At 53.8% G+C, this 22,640-nt stretch overlaps 2 protein-coding genes across 15 annotated transcripts; one reads left to right on the plus strand and one right to left on the minus strand.

The window, feature by feature from the left end:
- Positions 1 to 667: 667 nt before the first annotated feature.
- On the minus strand, positions 668 to 7,426 carry C16H17orf114 (chromosome 16 C17orf114 homolog). The gene is made up of 2 exons (XM_045376345.3): positions 7,214 to 7,426; positions 668 to 958 (listed from the first exon to the last, which is right to left on the minus strand). Exons 1-2 carry the CDS (start codon positions 7,254 to 7,256, stop codon positions 792 to 794), a joined length of 210 nt encoding a protein of 69 aa, XP_045232280.1. The 5' UTR covers positions 7,257 to 7,426; the 3' UTR covers positions 668 to 791.
- Positions 5,667 to 22,096, plus strand: PLD2 (phospholipase D2). Of its 14 annotated transcripts, none has more exons than XR_012425167.1 (25): positions 5,667 to 5,875; positions 6,662 to 6,771; positions 6,873 to 7,003; positions 7,164 to 7,306; positions 7,989 to 8,094; positions 8,186 to 8,251; positions 8,383 to 8,441; positions 8,581 to 8,673; positions 8,767 to 8,919; positions 9,700 to 9,849; positions 13,052 to 13,135; positions 13,278 to 13,356; positions 14,122 to 14,232; positions 14,409 to 14,579; positions 15,178 to 15,382; positions 15,573 to 15,691; positions 15,783 to 15,896; positions 16,356 to 16,460; positions 16,663 to 16,751; positions 16,860 to 16,973; positions 17,131 to 17,180; positions 17,457 to 17,591; positions 17,803 to 17,956; positions 20,195 to 20,309; positions 21,301 to 22,096. XR_012425167.1 is itself a non-coding variant. In XM_065532260.1 (25 exons), exons 1-25 carry the CDS (start codon positions 5,724 to 5,726, stop codon positions 21,523 to 21,525), a joined length of 2,955 nt encoding a protein of 984 aa, XP_065388332.1. In that variant the 5' UTR covers positions 5,667 to 5,723; the 3' UTR covers positions 21,526 to 22,096. The 14 variants fall into 14 exon arrangements, 7 of the variants coding, with proteins under 7 accessions (XP_065388332.1, XP_073874450.1, XP_065388334.1 ...); XR_012425168.1 differs by having other exon boundaries at positions 16,663 to 16,710; XR_012425164.1 differs by having other exon boundaries at positions 15,256 to 15,382; positions 16,663 to 16,710.
- Positions 22,097 to 22,640: the final 544 nt, after the last annotated feature.

A 22,640-nucleotide genomic window follows, 5' to 3' on the forward strand; every position in this document is an offset into this window, starting at 1 on the left:
TCCCCACGTGGGCAGCCTCCCTCACTGTCAACATTCTGCACCAGAGATGGCCATTTGTTGGAACTAGTAAACCTACGCTGACACATCGCTCCCCGATTTCCACGTGGCTACTCATCATTCAGCTCTCAGCTCAAATGTCACCTCATCAGGAAGGCATTTCCCGACCACCTGAAACTGGAGAAACACCACCCCCTAGTCCCACTCTCACATGACCCTGTTTCACTTTCTTCACAGCAGCACATATCACTGTCTTGGGTTCACTTAGTTGTTTACCTGTGTATGATTGTCTCCCTACCTCTACTAGAAAGTCAGCTCAGTGAGAAGACAGAATTCTTTCTTTCTGGTTCATTGATATCTCCTCCATGCCTGGCAGGGGTAGATACTCGGCATTTTACTGAATGAATATGCTTTCTCATCCCATCTGCCATCCTGCCCAGCCCCCAGCCACCCCAGACTGTCTTCAGCACACTCAACTCTGAAGCTTGATGTCAGCCAATTCTTACTTTCCCACTTGTCACACCTGGGCTCTGCATGAGATGAGCTGCCTCATATTCATCATTCCTGTGTCTCACTCCACCATAGGCAACACTTCCCATCTCAGCCCCATAACCCAGCCCTGCAGCCTTGGCCCCATCTACTTCCCCTGCACACACACACACAGCACTTAGCAACTACGAACATATTTAATGAGAAGGTTAGAAAGGACTTGGGGAGGTGGACATTAGGATCGCTGAGAAGTCTGGGGAAGGAAGCTTGCTAAGCCTTCCTGGAGGTTCAGCTCCTTGTCCCCTTCAAATGGTGGAGTCATTGGCCGATGCTATGTCATGCAGCTGGTGGCGGAAGGAGAGTCGGGCTTTCCTGCTGAAGTAGGCACCAGGCCCTGGCGAGGGTACCCCTCCCTCAGCCATGATGGGGGCTATAGCTGGACTGGGATCTGGAGGGGCAGCAGGACTCAGGCCTAAAAGATGGGAGAGGAAAGAAGGAAGTTGTAGGTCAGGGTTCACCTCCTCCCTCGCCCCCAACCCAGGGTTGAGGAGGGAAGCAGGGAAGACACCTGGGGCCTGGGGACCAGTGAGGAGCGTGGGTGACAGCAGCAGGGAGAGGGAGAGGGACTGTTGCAGAGCAAGCAGAGCTGGCTCACACGCATGTGACCTGTGCAATTGCATAGGATCCCCAGACTCAAAAGGGCCACCGTGCTTGGCATAGGGTTCTGCTATCACCATCTTGAAATTCTTAATTTTTTTTTTTTTTGAGACAGAGTCTCACTCTGTTGCCAGGCTGAAGTGCAATGGCACTATCTCGGCTCACTGCAACCTCCGCCTCCCGGGTTCAAGCAATTCTCCTGCCTCAGCCTCCTGAGTAGCTGGACTACAGGCGCCCGCCACCACGCCCGGCTAATTTTTTGTATTTTTAGTAGAGATGGGGTTTCACCGTGTTAGCCAGGATGGTCTCCATCTCCTGACCTCGTGATCCGCCAACCTCGGGCTCCCAAAGTGCTGGGATTACAGGAGTGAGCCACTGCGCCCAGCCGAAATTCTTAAATTGTTAATGAGGGGCCCCTCTTAGGCATTTCGAACTGGGCCCCACAAAGTATTTAGCCAGTCCTGTGAGGACTTTGGTGACCCACCTCCCACCCAGGGAGACAAATGTGCCTTTTCCTTTTGGTGGTTTGAGCATTTCTCTCTCTCCCTGCGATGCAGTTGTCTGTCTGACTGCCTGACAGCCCCACTTTACCCTCAGTCTACCCCATACCTGCTCCTCTTTCAGTCCCCCGCTGTCTCCGGCACCCGCACCATGGGAAACACCATGCCCCCTTCAGACCCATCTCAACAGTGGAGGCAACTGGAGTGGGGAATGGCCAGGAGGGCTCCCGGGAGAGGGGTGTGGTTTCCGAGCCCCCCCACCATGGGCAAAACTACCACTTAGCTTCAGACCGCCTGGTGATTATAGGCGCCAGGGATGGAATGGGGAGAGGAGGGGGGAAGAAAGGGCTGGGGTATACTCCCATTCAGACACCTATTTTTATGCCCCATTAATTTGGGGGTCCTTTCTGATCCCCATGGAGAAGCAGGAGGTGGTTGGGAGAGGTAGCACGGCAGGGACAGATGCAGAGGTGCCGTGACAGATACAGTAAAATTTCACTATAGCAATGCCCGACAACTTGGCACCAGGCTGGACACGGCTGGGGATTCGTTTGTATTTTAGAATGAGACTTGGAGTGCCCAAGATGTAGACTTTAAAGAATACTCTATTTTTTTAGACTAAGAAACTTTATTATCCAGGGAAATGTTAGATTCTCATTAAATGGTCTGATGGTTCCTGTCCCCTGTTATGAAGATGGTTATAATTGATTAATGATGCTGTGTCAGGTAAATGCTAGGAACTTTTACATGTTATCTCATTTCACTTAATCATGTCAAAGATCTTTTTTTTTTTGAGATAGAGTCTCACTCTGTCGCCCAGGCTGGAGTTCAGTGGCGCGATCTTGGCTCACTGTAACTCCGCCTCCCGGGTTGAAGCAATTCTCCTACCTCAGCCTCCGGAATAGCTGGGACTACAGGTGTGCACCCCCATGCCTGGCTAATTTTTTTGTATTTTTAGTAGAGACGGGGTTTCACCACGTTAGCCAGGCTGGTCTCAAACTCCTGACCTCAGGCAATCCGCCTGCCTCTTCCTCCCAAAGTGCTGGGATTACAGGCGTGAGCCACCACACCCAGCCTCAAAGATCTTTTGAGGTAAGTCCCTTGCTGGTAAGTCTATCCTGGTTTTACAGATGAGGAAAAGGAGGCACTGAGAGGCAAGGTAATTTGCCCAAGGTCACACAGGCAGGCAGTACAGAGTAGGAACCATGCCCACCTCACAACCCTCACCTTGAGTCAGTCTGACCCCAAAATCTACTCTTTTTTTTTTCGAGATGGAGTCTTGCTCTGTTGTCCAGGCTGGATTACAGTGGTGCAGTCTTGTCTCACTGCAACCTCTGCCTCCAGGGCTCGAGTGATTCTCCTGCCTCAGCCTCCCAATTAGCTGGGATTACAGGCACCCGCCACCATCCCCAGTCATATTTTGTATTTTTAGTAGAGATGGGCTTTCACCATGTTGTCTAGACTAGTTTCGGACTCCTGACCTCAAGTGATCCGCCCACCTCAGCCTCCCAAAGTGCTGGGATTACAGGCGTCAGCCACCACACCCAGCCAGAATCTACTCTTTTAACCAGTACACTGAGCTTCTGAAGCATGTCCCCAAGCATCGATGCCCTCAGCCAGTTTGGGGTGGCCAGAGCCGAGGCTCTGGTCCTCTAGTCAGAGACCCTCTAGTCAAGAGCATCCTAGCCAAGGACTCTAAGTGCCCGTAAGTAAAGCTGTACAGGGGCTGTTTCATCATTCCGTGAAGGTACCACAATGTGGGAAACGTGAGGTTGCTGATGACACATACTGCCCGAGTTACACAGTCTTTTTTTTTTTTTTTTTTTTTTGAGACGGAGTCTCACTCCGTCACCCGGCCGGAGTATAGTGGCACTATCCCAGCTCACTGCAACCTCCGACTCCCTGGTTCAAACAATTCTCCTGCCTCAGCCTCCCAAGTAGCACGCGTCACCATGCTCAGCTAATTTTTTGTAATTTTAGTAGAGATGGGGTTTCACCACGTTGGCCAAGATGGTCTCGATCTCCTGACCTCGTGATCCACCCACCTCGGCCTCCCAAAGTATCGGGATTACAGGCGTGAGCCACCACGCCCGGCCTTGTTTTTCTTTCAATGAACTTTATTGAAGCAAAAATGTACATACAATTTAATGCACACATCTTAACGTACAGTTCCATGAGTATTAACAAGTGTATGCTCCCATGCAATCACCACTCCTATCAAAATATAGGGCATTCTCATCATCCTGGAATGTTCCCTCACGTGTCCCTTTACAGGCAATCTTTTCCTTACACCCTGCCACAGGCAACTACTGATCTGATTTCCATCACTATAGATTGTTTTTGCCTTAAATTTAGAAGTTTATGACCAGGCGTGGTGGCTCACGCCTGTAATCCCAGCACTTTGGGAGGCCAAGGAGGGTGGATCATCTGAGGTCAGGAGTTCCAGACCAGCCTGGCCAACATTGTGAAACCCCATCTCTACTAAAAATACAAAAATTTAGCTAGGCGTGGTGGCCGGTGGCTGTAATCCCAGCTACTCAAGAGGCTGAGGCAGGAGAATTGCTGGAACCTGGGAGGCGCAGGTTGCAGTGAGCCGAGATCCCGCCATTGCACTCCAGCCTGGGCAACAAGAGCAAAACTCCCTCTCAAAAAAAAAAAAAAAAGAAAAGAAAAAATTAGCAAAAGGCCGGGGATGGTGGCTCCCGCCTGTAATCACAGCACTTTGGGAGGCCAAGGAGGGCAGATCACTTGAGGTCTGGAGTTTGAGACCAGCCTGGCCAACATGGTGAAACCTGTCTCTACTAAAAATACAAAAATTAGCAGGAAAGCCCTTGAACCCAGAAGGGGGAGGTTGCAGTGAGCCGAGATCGTGCCACTGCTCTACAGCATGGACAACAAGAGTGAGACTCCGTCTCAAAAAAAATAAATAAATAAATATTAGCAAAAGACTGAATAGGCACTTTATAAAAGAATGCATACAGCCGGGCGCGGTGGCTCAAGCCTGTAATCCCAGCACTTTGGGAGGCCGAGATGGGCGGATCACGAGGTCAGGAGATCGAGACCATCCTGGCTAACACGGTGAAACCCCGTCTCTACTAAAAAATACAAAAAATTAGCCGGGCGAGGTGGCGGGCGCCTGTAGTCCCAGCTACTCTGGAGGCTGAGGCCGGAGAATGGCGTGAACCCGGGAGGCGGAGCTTGCAGTGAGCTGAGATCCGGCCACTGCACTCCAGCCTGGGCTACAGAGCGAGACTCCATCTCAAAAAAAAAAAAAAAAAAAAAAAAAAGAATGCATACAAATGGCCAATCAGCACATGAAACATGGTCAATATCATTGATCTCCAGATAAATGCAAATCAAATTGCAATGGTGTGCCTATGACATCCATTCAATGGCCAACGCTAAAGATTTAGAATATCAAATGTTGGCTATGCCATAGAATAACTGGAACCACCATACACTGATTTTGGAAATCTAGACTGTAACAACCATTTCAAAAAAAATCGTGTGATAGTTTCTTATAAGTTAAACATACACTTACATGATCCAACAACTCCACTCGCTAGTTACCCAAGATAAAGGAAAACTATCCACACAAAGACAGGGATGTTTACACGAGCTAAAACAACGGGCAAAACTGGAAACACACATGTCTATCAAAAGAAGAGAAAAATAAATCTGCTTTTTAAAAAAGATTGAAATCTCTTGTATTTTAATACCCGAAAAAAATTTTATTTCCCCCCTAGACTGTCAATTCCAGCTGAGCAGGCTCCGTAACCATCTTATTTACTACCATACGCTCAGTGTCTGGCAAGGAGTAAGCGCGCAATACATGTTTGGTGAATGAATGAAAGAATGCCCGCTTTCTTACACTAATGGGTTTGTAGCCACCACCCCTCGGGCCTTTTACGCCCTCATTCCTTCCAGGTACAAACGCTATCTGGGCTAGGTCGAACGTGGCTCGCAGCGAGTCTGGGAGAGGGGCACCCACCGGCAGCTCCCGCAGCGGAGGCGCGTGTCCCCGGGGGCCGAGGCAGCGCCCGCGGCTGGAGGGGCCCGGGGCGGGAGCCAAGCGGAAGGATGCGCGCAGCGCGGGGTGCCCCGGCGGGCGGGCACGCTGGGACCGACGGCGCGGAAAGCCCCGACGCTTTGCAGCACTTGCCGGTCTCACCGAGAGAGCTGCGCGGCCCCGCGGCCCTGCAGAGCACAGTGCAGCCCCCGGGCTCCCGGTGGTGCGCGGGGCGGCGGGGCGGCGGGGCGGCGGGGCGGGCCGAGGGCGGCGGGGGCGGGACAGGACAGACGAGAATCCCGCGGAGGTGAGGCCGGGGGCCGTCCCGCCCCCGAGGGCAGGCCCTGAGCCCCAGCCCCGCCCCGGCCTGCTGGGGCGTGGGCTCCGGCTGCGGCTCCGGCTCCGCTCTGCTCGCTTGGCTCGGGAACCCGCGCGGGCGCTGGCTCCGTCTGCCAGGGTGAGGCGGCCGGGAAGGGGCGCGCGGGGGTCCCCGGTCCCGGGAATCGGGCGGGGACGGAAAGGGCTCGGGCTGCGGAGCCTCCAGACTCAGTCGCACGCTCAGATTTCGGGGTTTCTCCCCTCGGCGGGGATCGCGTAACTTCCTCATTCCTGCCTGGACCCCTGCCCCCGGCCCTCCTGGCCTGGCGTAAGCCCCGTAGCCCCGCGCTCTCCCGACCACCCGGGGCCGCTTCCCCGCGCAGCTGCTGTGCCGCCCCAGGTCGGAGCCTTCCGGGCCTGGCTGGGTGTTCCCCGGGTCTCTGGTTACGGGACGGGGCGGGGGTCGGGGAGCGGGACTGGGACTGGGATTGTGGATGAAGGACTAAGATAGCGGATGGGGGCTCGAAGGGGTCGGTGGGGCGTTGCAAACTGGTCGGTCGTCATCAGCGGGCGGTCAGGAGTCTGTGGGGGAAGAGGAGGACCTGGAAGAGATGGAGGACCTGCAGGAGTTAGGATGGGGGGCGGGTGCTGCAGGGCAACTCGCCTCCCTGAGGATTCCCTATATTCCTAGGATGATGGCGACCCCTGAGAGCCTCTTCCCCACTGGGGACGAACTGGACTCCAGCCAGCTCCAGATGGAGTCCGATGAGGTGGACACTCTGAGGGAGGGAGAGGACCCAGGTACACAGGGAATATGGATGGCCCTCGGGGAGGAGAGGCGTGGGGAGCCAGGGGGCTGGGGCCTGTGGGGGTCTACACTCCTCGACTTTCTTTCTTCCCAGCCGACCGGATGCACCCGTTTCTGGCCATCTATGAGCTTCAGCCTCTGAAAGTGCACCCCTTGGTGTTCGCACCTGGGGTCCCTGTCACAGCCCAGGTGGTGGGCACCGAAAGATACACCAGCGGATCCAAGGTGGCCAGACTGGCCCCAGGGAGGGGGAAAGGGAGGGCGGCCTGGAATGGATCCAAGGTGGCTGGGCTGGCCCCAGGGAAGAGGGAAAGGGAGAGCTGGCCAGAGTGGGGAGGCGGGGACTCAACACGGGGGTCATCCATTCAGTTCCTCACACCCCTAGGTAGGAACCTGCACTCTGTATTCTGTCCGCTTGACTCACGGCGACTTTACCTGGACAACCAAGAAGAAGTTCCGTCATTTTCAGGAGCTGCATCGGGACCTCCTGAGACACAAAGTCTTGATGAGTCTGCTCCCTCTGGCTCGGTGAGGGGAATCAGACTGAGTCCTGTAGAGGGCAGGTGCCCCCCACCCTCCTTTCTGCCTGTCTCACCCCCAGGCCACAATCTTTCCTCCCTGCAACTCTGGCCACTGGGCCCCTCCCCTGACCCCAGTTACCAGGAAACTTTCCCTGCTCAGCTTTCCCTGTCCATGGTTCTGTGCCAGCATCTCAGCTGGGCGGGATGCCCAAAATACTCTTGGCAGCCTCACCCTTTTCTAGTCTCCATTCCCAGGGTAGGGGGCCTTCCTTTTGCCAGACTCTAGGACTTTTGCTTGGTTTTTGTTTTTGTTTTGGACAAGGTCTCCCTCTGTCACCCAGGCTAGAGTGCACTGGTATGATCTTGGCTCATGTCAACCTCCTGGGCTCAAGCAACCCTCCTACTTCAGCCTCCCGAGTAGCTGGGACCACAGCCACCACACCCAACTAATTTTTGTATATTTTGTAGAGATGGGGTGCTGTTGTGTTGCCCAGGCTGGTCTTAAATTCCTGAGCTCAAGTGATCCACCTGCTGCAGCCTCCCCAAGTGCCGGGATTCCAGGCATGAGCCACCACACCTGGCCACCTCCAGGCCTCTTCTTTTCCTCCAAGCCCCATCTCCAGTGTTTTCAGGAACCAGAGCACCCAGCCTCCCAGCTCTTACCTGAACCTCATCCATCCTTTCCACAGTTTTGCCGTTGCCTATTCTCCAGCCCAAGATGCAGCCAACAGAGAGATGCCCTCTCTACCCCGGGCAGGTCCTGAGGGCTCTACCAGACATGCAGCCAGCAAACAGGTGGGACCAGATGCCAGGTCCTCTGGGAAGGCATTGGATGTGCAAATGACTCTGGTCCCATCTGTCTTTTTCTCTCTCATCTCCACTTTAGAAATACCTGGAGAATTACCTCAACCGCCTCTTGACCATGTCTTTCTATCGCAACTACCATGCCTTGGTAAGGTCCAGGAGCTGATTTTAGATGTGGAGCAGGATCATCAGACCCTCAGGGGGAGGAGGGCCAGGGGCCCCAGGGTCTGAGGAGCTGAAAGCCAGGTATCTCCTCTGGCCTTTTGTTTTCCTCTGCAGACAGAATTCCTGGAAGTCAGTCAGCTGTCCTTTATCCCAGACCTGGGCTGCAAAGGGCTGTGAGTGTCTGGCCCCCTTCACCCAGGCATCTGTAGACATCCCTCTTAATTTCTCCCTGCCTGAGAATGGGGCAAGCAGTGCAGGGTGGGCTGGGGGTCTGGAGTCCTCATCCAGCCTCTCTTCCTGATTGCCCCACAGGGAGGGGACGATCCGGAAGCGCTCAGGTGGCCACCGCGTTCCTGGCCTCACCTGCTGTGGCCGAGACCAAGTTTGTTATCGCTGGTCCAAGAGGTAAGGGCTATGGCCCAGCAGCTGGGCAGTGGGTGGGGGTGAGGAATAAAATTTCGAGGGCAGAGAGGAACACAGGGAGCCCTTCTGCTCTAGGTGGCTGGTGGTGAAGGACTCCTTCCTGCTGTACATGTGCCTCGAGACGGGTGCCATCTCATTTGTTCAGCTCTTTGACCCCGGCTTTGAGGTGCAGGTGGGGAAAAGGAGCACGGAGGCACGGTACGGAGTGCGGATCGACACCTCCCACAGGTGAGGCCTCCCTGGGGTGAGAGACACCGGCTGAGTGGTGAGCCAGCCTGCAGCCCTGCTGGGGGTTGAGTAAGAGAGACCACAGTAGAGAGGAAGGCTGTTCCACCTCCCGGGATCCGGACATAGTTTTGAACCAGGGAACTGGTCTAGCCAGATGCTTGGGACTGCTCTTAGAGACTGGGCCCAGAGAAAGGGGATTAGTAGAAGCCCAGGAAAGGAACTGCTGACATAAAGGAAATTCCATTTGTTCATTTGTTCATTCAACAAACCTGAGTGCCTGGTACAATACTGGTTGCTGATACAATACTAGGCTCCAACTGTGAGTAAGGTGGATACGGCCAGGCATGGTTTCTCATGCCTGTAATCCCAGCACTTCGGGAGGCCGAGGCGGGCGGATCACCTGAGGTCAGGAGTTCGAGATCAGCCTGACCAACATGGTAAAACCCTGTCTCTACTAAAAATGCAAAAATTAGCCAGGCGTGGTGGTGCTGGCCTGTAATCCCAGCTATTGGGGAGCCTGAGGCAGGAGAATCGCTTGAAGCCAGGGTGCAGAGGTTGCAGTAAGCAGAGATCGCACCACTGCATTCCAACCTGGGGGACAAGAGCTAAACTCTGTCTCAAAAATAAATAAACAAATAAGGCAGATACATACACGCCCTGTCTCTGTGGAGTTGTGATTAGGGACCAAGGGAGGAAGTGAGAAAGAAAGGGGAGGTCTCTGGGCAAGATCATATGTATGGAGGGCGAGGATTTATGGTCCATCTCATCGTTCCCATCCAGGTCCTTGATTCTCAAGTGCAGCAGCTACCGGCAGGCACGGTGGTGGGCCCAAGAGATCACTGAGCTGGCACGGGGCCCAGGCAGAGACTTCCTACACCTGCACCAGCATGACAGCTACGCCCCATCCCGGCCTGGGACCTTGGCCCGGTGGTGAGACACTGACATCCCTTCTGTGGCCTTCTTGACCCCCTGTCTCTGAGTCCTTCACCCTCTCTTTTATCTCCTCTGAACCCTTCTGACCTCAGCGATCCACCCTGTGACTTCCTTAATCTTCTTTTTTTTTTTTTTTTTTTTTTTTGAGACGGAGTCTCGCTCTGTTGCCCAGTCTGGAGTGCAATGGCCGGATCTCAGCTCACTGCAAGCCCCGCCTCCCGGGTTCACGCCATTCTCCTGCCTCAGCCTCCCGAGTAGCTGGGAGTACAGGCGCCCGCCACCTCGCCCGGCTAGTTTTTTTTGTATTTTAGTAGAGACGGGGTTTCACCGTGTTAGCCAGGATGGTCTCGATCTCCTGAACTCGTGATCCGCCCGTCTCGGCCTCCCAAAGTGCTGGGATTACAGGCTTGAGCCACCGCGCCCGGCCCTTAATCTTCTTGATCTTTGATATCTTTAACCACATTGATCTCTCTGATTTCGCTCTGACCTTTCTGACCCTCAGACTTGGTCATCTCTTCTGACCCTTGACGTCTGTAACCTCCTGTAACTTTTTAAACCCCCCTGTACCATACTGACCCTCTCTGTTCTCTATGATCTTCTCAAATCTGATTTAGTCCTTCATTTAACAAACATTTTCCTTTTTTTTTTTTTTTTTTTTTTTTTTGAGAGTTTTGCTCTATTGATCTCAGCTCACCGCGCCCGGCTATAAACTTCTTTTTTTTTTTTTGAGACGGAGTGTCGCTCTGTCGCCCGGGCTGGAGTGCAGTGGCCAGATCTCAGCTCACTGCAAGCTCCGCCTCCCGGGTTCACGCCATTCTTCTGCCTCAGCCTCCCAAGTAGCTGGGACTACAGGCGCCCGCCAACTCACCCGGCTAGTTTTTTGTATTTTTTAGTAGAGACGGGGTTTCACCGTGTTAGCCAGGCTGGTCTCGAGCTCCTGACCTTGTGATCCACCTGCCTTGGCCTCCCAAAGTGCTGGGATTACAGGCGTGAGCCGCCGCGCCCGGCTATAAACTTCTAAAACAGCCAAAACCGATCCACAGCGATGGAAATCAGATCAGCAGTTGCCTGTGGCAGGGTACGGGGCAAAGATTGTCTGGGCAATCAAACGGGGCACACGAGGGAACATTCCAGGACGATGAAAATGTCCTATATTTTGATAGGACTGGTGATTGCATGGGAACAGCGTACACTTGCTGATCCTCATGCAACTATACGAGATAAAGAAAATGCAGAACAGTCCAGGCAGAGAAGACAGAAATAGCTCAGGGCGTTTGGGAACCACCAGGACATATTGTTGTTACTGAGTGAGGAGGAGCAGTCAGAGGAGAGGCTGGGAGTCAGTGGCAGCTGATCTCACAGGCTCCCGTGTGCTAATATCACAGGCACAGGGCAGTCATGGACGGAGGTTGTTTTTGTTTGTTTGGTTGGGTTTTTTTTTTTTTTTTTTGAGACGGAGTCTCGCTCTGTCGCCCAGGCTGGAGTGCAGTGGCCGGATCTCAGCTCACTGCAAGCTCCGCCTCCCGGGTTCACGCCGTTCTCCTGCCTCAGCCTCCCGAGTAGCTGGGACTACAGGTGCCCGTCACAGCGCCTGGCTAGTTTTTTGTATTTTTTAGTAGAGACAGGGTTTCACCGTGTTAGCCAGGATGGTCTCGATCTCCTGACCTCGTGATCCGCCCGTCTCGGCCTCCCAAAGTGCTGGGATTACAGGCTTGAGCCACCGCGCCCGGCCTTTTTTTTTTTTTTTTTTTGAGATGGAGTCTGGCTCTGTCGCCCAGGCTGGAGTGCAGTGGCATGATACCGGCTTACTGCAGTCTCTGCCCCCCGGGTTCAAGCGATTCTCCTGCCTCCAGCCTCCTGAATAGCTGGGATTACGGGCATGCACCACCATGCTCAGTTAATTTTCGTATTTTTAGTACAGATGGGATTTCACCATGTTGGCCAGGCTGGTCATGAACTCCTGACCTTAAGTGATCCACCCGCTTTGGCCTCCCAAAGTGCTGGGATTACAGGCATGAGCCACCTCGCCTGGCCTTCCTACATATTTTCACATGTGCAGGCATGTGTTACTTTTGTTTCAACATAAATGAGATCATGCACCCTCTTCTGTGACTTATTTTTTCACTTAATACATGTGTGAGAGATTAGATACTTAGATTATTTCCCATTTTTCATTCTTACACACAATGCGATGAACATGATCTTTGCCTAAGCATTGTGTAGGTTGTATTCCTAGATGTAAAATTACTGTGCATATTTAATGATATTAAAGGCTATGTGCATTTAATATTTTGATAACTGCTGGCCAGTCGCTGTGGCTCATGCCTGTAATCCCAGCACTTTGGGAGGCCGAGGCGGGTAGATCACTGGGGTCAGGAGTTCAAGACCAGCCTGGCCAACATGGCAAAAACCGTCTCTACTAAAAATACAAAAATCAGCCAGGCATGGTGGCGGGTACCTGTAATTTCAGTTACTTGGGAGGCTGAGACAGGAAAATTACTTGAACCCAAGAGGCGGAGGTTGCAGTGAGCCAAGATCGTGCCATTGCACTCCAGCCTGGGTGACAGAACCGGACACCATCTCAAAAAAGCTATATATATATATTTTTTTTTTTCTTTTTTGATACTGCCAAATTGTCTCCTAAAAGTTATATTCCCGTAGTCTATGAGAATACCCACTTCCCCAGCATACTGAATATTCCCCAGCATATTGAATAACATTCTGATATGCTAATATGCTGATATTGAATGTTACTAATGATTTTAATTATTACCCATCTAATGGATATTTTCAATGTAATTTCATTTTAACTTCTTCGTTTACTAGTGAAACAGAACATCATTTGCCACAACTGGCCATTTTAATTTCTCTGTGAACTGTCAGTTCTTACGATTTGCTCATTTTTCCGTTGGCTCATGTGACTTTTTCTTGTCGACTTATTGGTGTTCTTTATGTATGATGTAGTAATCCCCCCATTCTTTAGTTGATTAGGTTATTGTGTCTTTTTGTAATTTTTATTTGTATTTAGCGTATATGGGCAAACACTATTTTGATATGTCTGATACCGCTTGTGCTCTCTGATCATTCCTGATCTTTGACCTTGCTGTCACCTCTGACCCATGACTGTCCTCCGGTCTTCACTCTCCAGAGCTTTCTGGCTTCTGACTCCCCTGACCTCCTTGGCTTGGCCTCCCCCCAGGTTTGTGAATGGGGCAGGTTACTTTGCTGCTGTGGCAGATGCCATCCTTCGAGCTCAAGAGGAGATTTTCATCACAGACTGGTGGTGAGTGGGAAAGGCCCCAATAAGATGGGGCAGGATAGAGCCTGGGGCAGGTCAGCGTGTTCCTCGGAGGAAGGGGGAGAAGGGGGGTACGGCTGGTAGTCTGGGGCTTTGTTTGCCCCTAATCCACTGCCCTGAATCCCAGGTTGAGTCCTGAGGTTTACCTGAAGCGTCCGGCCCATTCAGATGACTGGAGACTGGACATTATGCTCAAGAGGAAGGCGGTGAGGACAGCCGTCGGGCTGCAGGGGGAGGGGGTTGCCTATGGGTGGAGGTTCATTAGCAGGGCTGCAGCGTGGGAGAAGATAGGGAGTCTGAGGCTTCAGGGGAGGGAAATGTGCCCATCCTGGCCCAGCGCCTGTCAGACATCACCTCCGCCCTCTCCCTTTGCCCTAAGGAGAACTGACACCTTCCTCTTCATGCTCCCTCCACCTGGCAGAGACTTCCCTCCCAGTAAACATAATACTTTATTGTGTTATCTGGGGGTGTACATGTCTATCTCTTTCACTGGACTAGTTAATATCATTGTTCCACTACAAGGCACAGTACCTGCCATGGAGGGGCATGTGTGGTGTTGATGGACTGGAAGAAGGATGCATGGATGTTGCAGGGTGGGTGGGCAGGTGGATGGATAGAGGACAGAAAGGGTGATAGATGGAAGGATATGAGTTGGAAAGGTGGAGGGCTAGGAGGGTAGGCGGGTAGATGGATGAATGATAGACAGTAGATAAAGGGATGAGTAAATGCTTGGGAAGATAGATGGATGGATGATATGTGGGTAGGTGGATAGATATGTGGATGGGTGAGTGGGTGAGCACACAGATGACATTTAGTCTAAGTCTGCTGCAAGCAGCAAAGCAGGGCATATGTGGCAGAGCCTCTAGGATCTCCAGACAGGCTGGAGGGACCCACGTAGAAAGGGTTTGGGAGTGTGGAAAGGGGCAACTCTGGGAGAGGCACTGGGATCTAATTCCCCAACTCACCACCAGGAGGAGGGTGTCCGCGTGTCCATTCTGCTGTTTAAGGAAGTGGAATTGGCCTTGGGCATCAACAGTGGCTATAGCAAGAGGGCACTGATGCTGCTGCACCCAAACATAAAGGTGACTCTGGGCCTCAGAGACCCTCCCCCATGACAGCCCTCCTCCCCACACTGTCCCCGCCCCCAGTGCTCCTGCTTCCTGACGGTCTCATCTTTCCATCTTTCCTCTCTCCCTCCCAGTACCTCCTGTTTTCCTTCACCTAAACCCACCTCATGAACCCTCCATGCCTGCTCCAGGTGATGCGTCACCCAGACCAAGTGACGCTGTGGGCCCATCATGAGAAGCTCCTGGTGGTGGACCAAGTGGTAGCATTCCTGGGGGGACTGGACCTTGCCTATGGCCGCTGGGATGACCTGCACTACCGACTGACTGACCTTGGAGACTCCTCTGAATCAGCTGCCTCCCAGGTAATCCCCCTGAGGCCTTCCTAAGCACCCCCAAACTCAGATAAGCTCAATCCACACCTTTTCCCGACTCCAGCCTTACCCCCTCAATCATTCCAGGCCCTGCCCACCTCAGGGTTCCTCAAACTTTCTGGGACCCCAAGAACCCACTTTGAAAGTGCTGTAACCGGCCAGGTGCCGTGGCTCATGCCTGTAATCCCAGCACTTTGGGAGGCTGAGGCAGGCAGATCACCTGAGGTCTGAAGTTTGAGACCAGCCTGACCAACATGGTGAAACCCCGTGTCTACTAAAAATACAAAAAAATTAGCCTGGCATGGTGGCGGGTGCCTATCATCTGAGCTACTCGGGAGGCTGAGGCAGGAGAATCGCTTGAACCCAGGAGGCGGAGGTTGTAGTGAGCCAACATCGTGCCACTGCACTCCAGCCTGGGTGACAAGAGCAAGACTCCGTCTCAAAAAAGAAAGGGCTGTAACCCAGTCCTTTCCCCATTTCACTGACCATCACCCCATTCCTCTAAAAGTGTCAAAGTCGGCTGGAGGGGAGGGCTGGGGAATCAGACCCTCTGTTTCATTCTTCCTCTCCGTCTCTCTCACTCTTTCAGTGCTCCTCTCTTTGGCCCTGGCTCTGTACAGCCCCATGACCTCCCCTTGCCCCTGGCTTGGGTGTGTTCCCCCTACAGCCTCCCACCCCGTGCCCAGACTCGCCGGCCACCCCAGACCTCTCTCACAACCAATTCTTCTGGCTGGGCAAGGACTACAGCAATCTTATCACCAAGGACTGGGTGCAGCTCGACCGGCCTTTCGAAGGTGAAGCCTCCCACCCGCCAAAACCCCAGAGAGCTGAGAGCAGGGTCAGAAGCTGGGACTGGTACTGAGGATGGGATGAGAGGGGTCAAGGGTGGTACAGCCCTCCCTCTGGCAGGCTCCTCCTCCCTGCCCCAAGTGTCCCCAGGAGTCCAGCCCTGACGTCTCCCCTGACTCTCCCGGGACCTCGCAGATTTCATTGACAGGGAGACGACCCCACGGATGCCATGGCGGGACGTTGGGGTGGTCGTCCACGGCCTACCTGCCCGGGACCTCGCCCGGCACTTCATCCAGCGCTGGAACTTCACCAAGGTGCTCATTCCTTCTGGTGGGGGCTGGAGGGAGGGAGGGAGTTAGAGACAGCTCAGCACCTCCTGCTGACTCTGCCATCCCTCCACTTCAGACCACCAAGGCCAAGTACAAGACTCCCACGTACCCCTACCTGCTTCCCAAGTCTACCAGCACTGCCAACCAGCTCCCCTTCACGCTCCCAGGGGGGCAGTGCACCACTGTGCAGGTGAGGCCCCCCACTTCAGCCAGCCCCTACCTTTGTCTCCTTCAGCCCAACACCCCAACCCACTCTCCCTGGTGTGAGAGCCCCCTACACTGTCCTCTCCTGGGGTTAAGAAGCACATCACGGCCAGGCGCAGTGGCTCACGCCTATAATCCCAGCACTTTGGGAGGCCGAGGCAGGCGGATCACGAGGTCAGGAGATCGAGACCATCCTGGCTAACATGGTAAAACCCCATCTTTACTAAAATTACAAAAAATTAGCCAGGTGTGGTGATGTGTGCCTGTAGTCCCAGCTACTAGAGAGGCTGAGGCAGGAGAATGGCTTGAACCCAGGAGGCGGATGTTGTAGTGAGCTGAGATCACACCCCTGTACTCCAGTCTGGGCAAGGGAGCGAGACTCTGTCTAAAAAAAAACATAAAATAAGAAAATGAAAAGAAGCACATCGCATTCACCATTCCCTAGGTCTTGCGGTCAGTGGACCGCTGGTCAGCAGGGACCCTGGAGAACTCCATCCTCAATGCCTACCTCCACACCATCAAGGAGAGCCGGCACTTCCTCTACATTGAGGTCTGACTGGGAGGAGGTGGGGGAGAGCATGGAAGGGATGTCGCAGGAGAGAGACCTGGGGAATGAGTGGAGTCAGTCATCAAGGGTTGGTGGAGCTGGGCCCGGAGCAGAAGCAGACACCTGGAGCCTGGGACCAGGGCTGGAGGCCGAGGACAGCGCCAGCGGCCAGGCTGCTAATGTCTGTCTCTGGTTCTTGCCCCAGAATCAGTTCTTCATTAGCTGCTCAGATGGGCGGACGGTTCTGAACAAGGTGGGCGATGAGATTGTGGACAGAATCCTGAAGGCCCACAAGTAAGGTGGACTGTCAGGAAGGTGGGGACTGTGGGCGTGGTCTGAGCCCAGTTGAAGGGGGTGGGGTTGGAGGGACCAGTCGCACCTCTGACTCCACCCTCTCCCCAGACAGGGGCAGTGTTTCCGAGTCTACGTGCTTTTGCCCTTACTCCCTGGCTTTGAGGGTGATATCTCCACGGGTGGTGGCAACTCCATTCAGGCCATTCTGCATTTTACTTACAGGTGACCCCCCAGGGCTCTCAATGGCCCCATCCCACCCTTGTCCCCCTCTTGATTCTGTCCTGATCCCTTCCTCCTGGGCCTTAAAGGAGGGCCACCTCTCCCAACCTCCCCTCCCCTCTGCCAGCCTCTACTTCTCTCCCTCTGTCTTTCCTCTCAGGACCCTGTGTCGTGGGGAGTATTCAATCCTGCATCGCCTCAAAGCAGCCAGTGAGTGCTGGGGGCTGGGGGCTCAAGCCCTGGACCCCTGGGAGAGGGAGATTGGGGCGCTGGAGGCCTGGGGGTGGGGGAAGGAGGCTGTCATTCCTGTGAGCCTCTGAGGCTACGCAGACCATAGCTGGCCTTTCACTGCAGGGAGAAGTAGAGAGACCAGACTCTATGTAGGAAGAGCTTCTGGAGTGAGAGGAGGTGGGGCAGGGCTCTGTCTGCACACAGAGCCACCTCTCCCCTCACTTCCCCTCCTGTCACCCCATCTCTTGTATGCAGTGGGGACAGCATGGCGGGACTATATTTCCATCTGCGGGCTTCGTACACACGGAGAGCTGGGCGGGCACCCCGTCTCGGAGCTCATCTACATCCACAGCAAGATGCTCATCGCAGATGACCGGACAGTCATCATCGGTCAGTGCCGGATCTGGGCCCCTGGCAGGGAGAGGGTGCGGGGACAGGCAAAGAGATGAGAGGCCGGGATGACAGAGACTGCAGCTCAGGCTCATGTAGGGGTAGAGGGTCCAAGAAGGAGTGTTGCAGGCCAGTGCTTTGGTAGAGGGGATGGGGTACTGGGGGGAGTGCCCTGGCCCCAAGCAGACAGCGTGCCCCACATCCACCCCAGGTTCTGCAAACATCAATGACCGGAGCTTGCTGGGGAAGCGGGACAGTGAGCTGGCCGTGCTCATCGAGGACACAGAGACGGAACCATCCCTCATGAATGGGGTGGAGTATCAGGCGGGCAGGTTTGCCTTGAGTCTGCGGAAGCACTGCTTCAGGTAGAGCTGGGGCGGGGTGCCACAGGGTGGGAGGGAGATGGAGGCGTCTGCCTTTTGAGCAGGACAAGAGGTAGCACCACATAGGTACTCCCGGAGCCAGAGGTAGAGGTAGTGCTAGATTCTCTTTTTTTTTTTTTTTTTTTTTTTTGAGATGGAGTCTCGCTCTGTCGCCCGGGTTGGAGTGCAGTGGCCGGATCTCAGCTCACTGCAAGCTCCGCCTTCCGGGTTTACGCCATTCTCCTGCCTCAGCCTCCCGAGTAGCTGGGACTACAGGCGCCCGCCACCTCGCCCGGCTAGTTTTTTGTATTTTTTAGTAGAGACGGGGTTTCACCGTATTAGCCAGGATGGTCTTGATCTCCTGACCTCGTGATCCGCCCGTCTCGGCCTCCCAGAGTGCTGGGATTACAGGCTTGAGCCACCGCGCCCGGCCTAGATTCTCAATAGGCAAGGCTGGGCGCGGCAGCTCACGCCTCTAATCCCAGCACTTCCCAGCACTTTGGCGAGGCCAAGGCGGGTGGATTGCCTGAGGTCAGGAGTTCGAGACCAGCCTGGCCAACATAATGAAACCCGTCTCTACTAAAAATGCAAAAAATCAGCTGGGCTTGGTGGCGGGCACCTGTGATCCCAGCTACTCGGGAGGCTGAGACAGGAGAATCGCTTGAACCCAGGAGGCAGAGGTTGCAGTGAGCCGAGATCGCGCCACTGCACTCCAGCCTGGGTGACAGAGCAAGACTCTGCCTACAGAAAAAAACAAAAAAAAACAAAAAAAAAACAAATCAATAGGCAGACTAATCAGTTTAGAGTATCAGTGAAGCAGGAACACAAAAAAAAATGAGAAACAATTTTTTTTTTTTTTGAGACGGAGTTTTGCTCTTGTTGCCTAGGCTGGAGTGCAATGGCGAGATCTCAGCTCACCACAACCTCTGCCTCCCGGGTTCAAGTGATTCTCCTGCCTCAGCCGCCTGAGTAGCTGGGATTCCAGGCATGTGCCTTCACGCCCGGCTAATTGTGTATTTTTAGTAGAGACGGGGTTTCGCCATGTTGGTCAGGCTGGTCTTGAACTCCCCGACCTCAGGTGATCTGCCCACTTCAGCCTCCCAAAGTGCTGGAATTACAGGTGTGAGCCACTGCACCTGGCCATGAAAAAAATCTTTGTTGTTGTTGTTGTTGTTATTGTTGTTGTTAAGACGTAGTTTCACTCTTGTCGCCCAGGCTGAAGTGCAATGGCTCGATCTTGGCTCACCGCAACCTCTGCCTCCTGGGTTCAAGCGATTCTCCTGCCTCAGCCTCCCGAATACTGGGATTACAGCTGTAAGCCACCGTGTCCCGCCAAAAGAAAAAAAAATCTTTTAAAAGTAATTTTTGGCCGGGCGCAGTGGCTCACGCCTGTAATCCCAGCACTTTGGGAGGCTGAGGCAGGTGGATCACGAGGTCAGGAGATCGAGACCATCCTGGCTAACACAGTGAAACCCCGTCTCTGCTAAAAATACAAAAAATTAGCCGGGTGTGGTGGAGGGCGCCTGTAGTCCCAGCTACTCGGGAGACTGAGGCAGGAGAATGGCGTGAACCCGGGAGACGGAGTTTACAATGAGCGGAGATGGCGCCACTGCACTCCAGCCTGAGCGACAAAGCCAGACTCTGTCTCAAAAAAAAAAAAAGTAATTATTTTCACAGGTTCTGAGGATTGGGGAAAGAACAGAAAAAGAAGAAAATTTAAAATAAAAATAATTTTTTAAAACACCAAGGTAGTCATCAAAGTCAAGACAAATCAGAACTCTGTTGGCTTCTTTTATACTTATTTTACTATTTTATATTGCGTTTGTTTTGTTTGTTTTTTTTTTTTGTTTGTTATTTGTTTTGAGATAGGGTCTTGCTCTGTCACCCAGCTGGAGTTCGGTGACGTGACCACAGCTCACTGCAGCCTCGACTTCTCTGGCTCAAGTGATCCTCCCACTTCAGCCTCCCAAGTAGCTGGGACTACAGGCACATGCCACCACGCCTGGCTAATTTTTGTACTTTTTTGTAGAGATGGGGTTTTGCCATATTGCCCAGGCTGGTCTTGAATTCCTGAGCTCAAGCAATCCATCGGCTTCGTCCTCCCAAAGTGTTGGGAATACAGGCGTGAGCCACTGCACCCAGCCAATTTTGAATTACCTGAGTAGGGACGATGTAACTTTTCTGGCATTCAGGTTCTCTAAGATCTTAATCTGGCCCTGCTGGGACCCCTTTCTCCCATAGTGTGATTCTTGGAGCAAATACCCGGCCAGACTTGGATCTCCGAGACCCCGTCTGTGATGACTTCTTCCAGTTGTGGCAAGACACAGCTGAGAGCAACGCCAACATCTATGAGCAGGTGGGAACTTGGGAGGGGAGGGGGAGAGTGGCCTGGGGAAATGTGTGCATTATCCTGCTCAGGGTAGGATGGAGAGAAGCCCCACCACACACTCATTCTCGGAAGGGGGATGAGGGCCTGGGGGCGTTTGCTATCAAGAGATTTAGTGGCCCAGGCCGGGTGCAGTGGCTTATGCCTGTAATCCCAGCCCTCTGGGAGGTCGAGGCGGGCGGATCACCTGAGGTCAGGAGTTCGAGATCAGCCTGACCAACATGGCGAAACCCCATCTCTACTAAAAGTACAAAAATTGGCCGGGCGCAGTGGCTCACGCCTGTAATCCCAGCACTTTGGGAGGCCAAGGCAGGCAGATCACCTGAGGTCAGGAGTTCGAGATCGGCCTGACCAACATGGCGAAACCCCATCTCTACTAAAAGTACAAAAATTGGCTGGGCGCAGTGGCTCACGCCTGTAATCCCAGCACTTTGGGAGGCCAAGGCAGGCGGATCACCTGAGGTCAGGAGTTCGAGATCGGCCTGACCAACATGGAGAAACCCCTTCTCTACTAAAAATACAAAAAAATTAGTTGGGCGTGACTGGGAGGCTGAGGCAGGAGAATCTCTTGAACTCAGGAGGCGGAGGTTGCAGTGAGCCGAGATCACGCCATTGCACTCCAGCCTGGGCAATAAAAGCGAATCTCTGAGAAAAGAAAAAAAGTACAAAAGTTAGCCGGGCATGATGGTGGGTGCCTGTCATCCCAGCTATTCGAGAGGCTGAGGCAGGAGAATCACTTGCACCCAGGAGGTGGAGATTGTAGTGAGCTGAGATCGCACCATTGCATTCCAGCCTGGGCGACAAGAGTGAAACTGCGTCTCAAAAAAAAAAAAAGAGAGAGAGGCCCAGGGTCAGTGGGGGTATGGAGAGATGGCATGGGGGAAGGGGTCGAGCCTAGTCGGACTTAGATTGTTGGGAGAGTCTCCCCAAGCCTTATTGGCATCTATGCCCCCGCCCACAGATCTTCCGCTGCCTACCGACCAATGCCACGCGTTCCCTGCGGACACTCCGGGAGTATGTGGCCGTGGAGCCCTTGGCCACCGTCAGTCCTCCCTTGGCTCGGTCTGAGCTCACCCAGGTCCAGGGCCACCTGGTCCACTTCCCCCTCAAGTTCCTTGAGGATGAGTCTTTGTTGCCCCCGCTGGGTAGCAAGGAGGGCATGATCCCCCTAGAAGTGTGGACATAGTTGAGGCCCCCGTCGGGGAGAGGTCACCAGCTGCTGTGCCCCACCAGGTCTGGCTCCCTGCCCCTTAAGCGCAGGGACTGAGGGCAGTGCCCTGTGAGATCTGGGGAGGCAGGCATCCCTGAACGGGATTAGAGGTGTCACAGAGGACCCTTACATGAGAAACAGCCGAAGAGGACACTCGCAACCTTGGGCTGGGGAGGCAGGAGAGAGTCCCAGAGAAGCTCACCCCCCCTGCTGCCCAGTGCAAACCACTTCTCCATGCTGCAGAGGAGAAGCGCAGCTCCTGCCAGGGTGAGCAGGGTCAAGCCTCTTACTCCAGGAGAGGGGGGCTCTGCCCCAGGCCCTACTACCCATTGTTCCCTTCCTCCTCCTGCCCTTGAACCCCCTCCCTGTCCCAGGGCCTCTCCCAGCCCATTGCTGCCAAGGTGGAGGGAAGGATAAAGCCACTTCTGGCTTTAGCCCCCACCAGGGGAAGGAAGGAGTGCATATTAACTCCCTCCTCCAGCCTGCTGACACTAACTTTGTATCTGTTCAATAAGCATTTCATAAATAAAGGTGTCGAAAAGGTTAATGCATCTTCCTTGGAGGAACTAAGCGCTCGGTCCAGCCTCCCGTCCCTGCCCACGTGGGGCACCAGTCCCCTTCATCTTATCTCCACCCTCCTCCTTTCTTCTTTCTCTTCTGTCTACCTCTGTTCTACCTATCCATGGCTTCGGGAGTTCAGTCACCTGGCTCCTGAGAGGAGAAGGTGTTGACACGGTGCTGCCTGGGTAGAAGGATGGGCAGCGCCCAGCCAGGGCACCTGGAGAACTGTGGAGCTGCTGTCACAACCACAGGTGAGGGAGATGCTCCGAGAAGGACCTGGAGAGGCTGCTTCTTGTTCAAAAAATACAGAAACAAAATTAGCTTGGCGTGGTGGCGGGCGCCTGTAGTCCCAGCTACTCGGGAGGCTGAGGCAGGAGATTGGCGGATACCTGGGAGGCGGAGGTTGCAGTGAGCTGAGATCACGCCACTGCATTCCAGCCTGGGCTACACAGCGAGACTCCATCTCAAAAAAAAAAAAAAAATTAGTCCCTTACACTAACTGCATTTCAAGTGCTCAGTAGCCATTCGCT

The sequence above is a fragment of the Macaca fascicularis genome, chromosome 16 (genome assembly GCF_037993035.2).
Source record: "Macaca fascicularis isolate 582-1 chromosome 16, T2T-MFA8v1.1".
NCBI classification, from domain to species: Eukaryota; Metazoa; Chordata; class Mammalia; order Primates; family Cercopithecidae; genus Macaca; species Macaca fascicularis.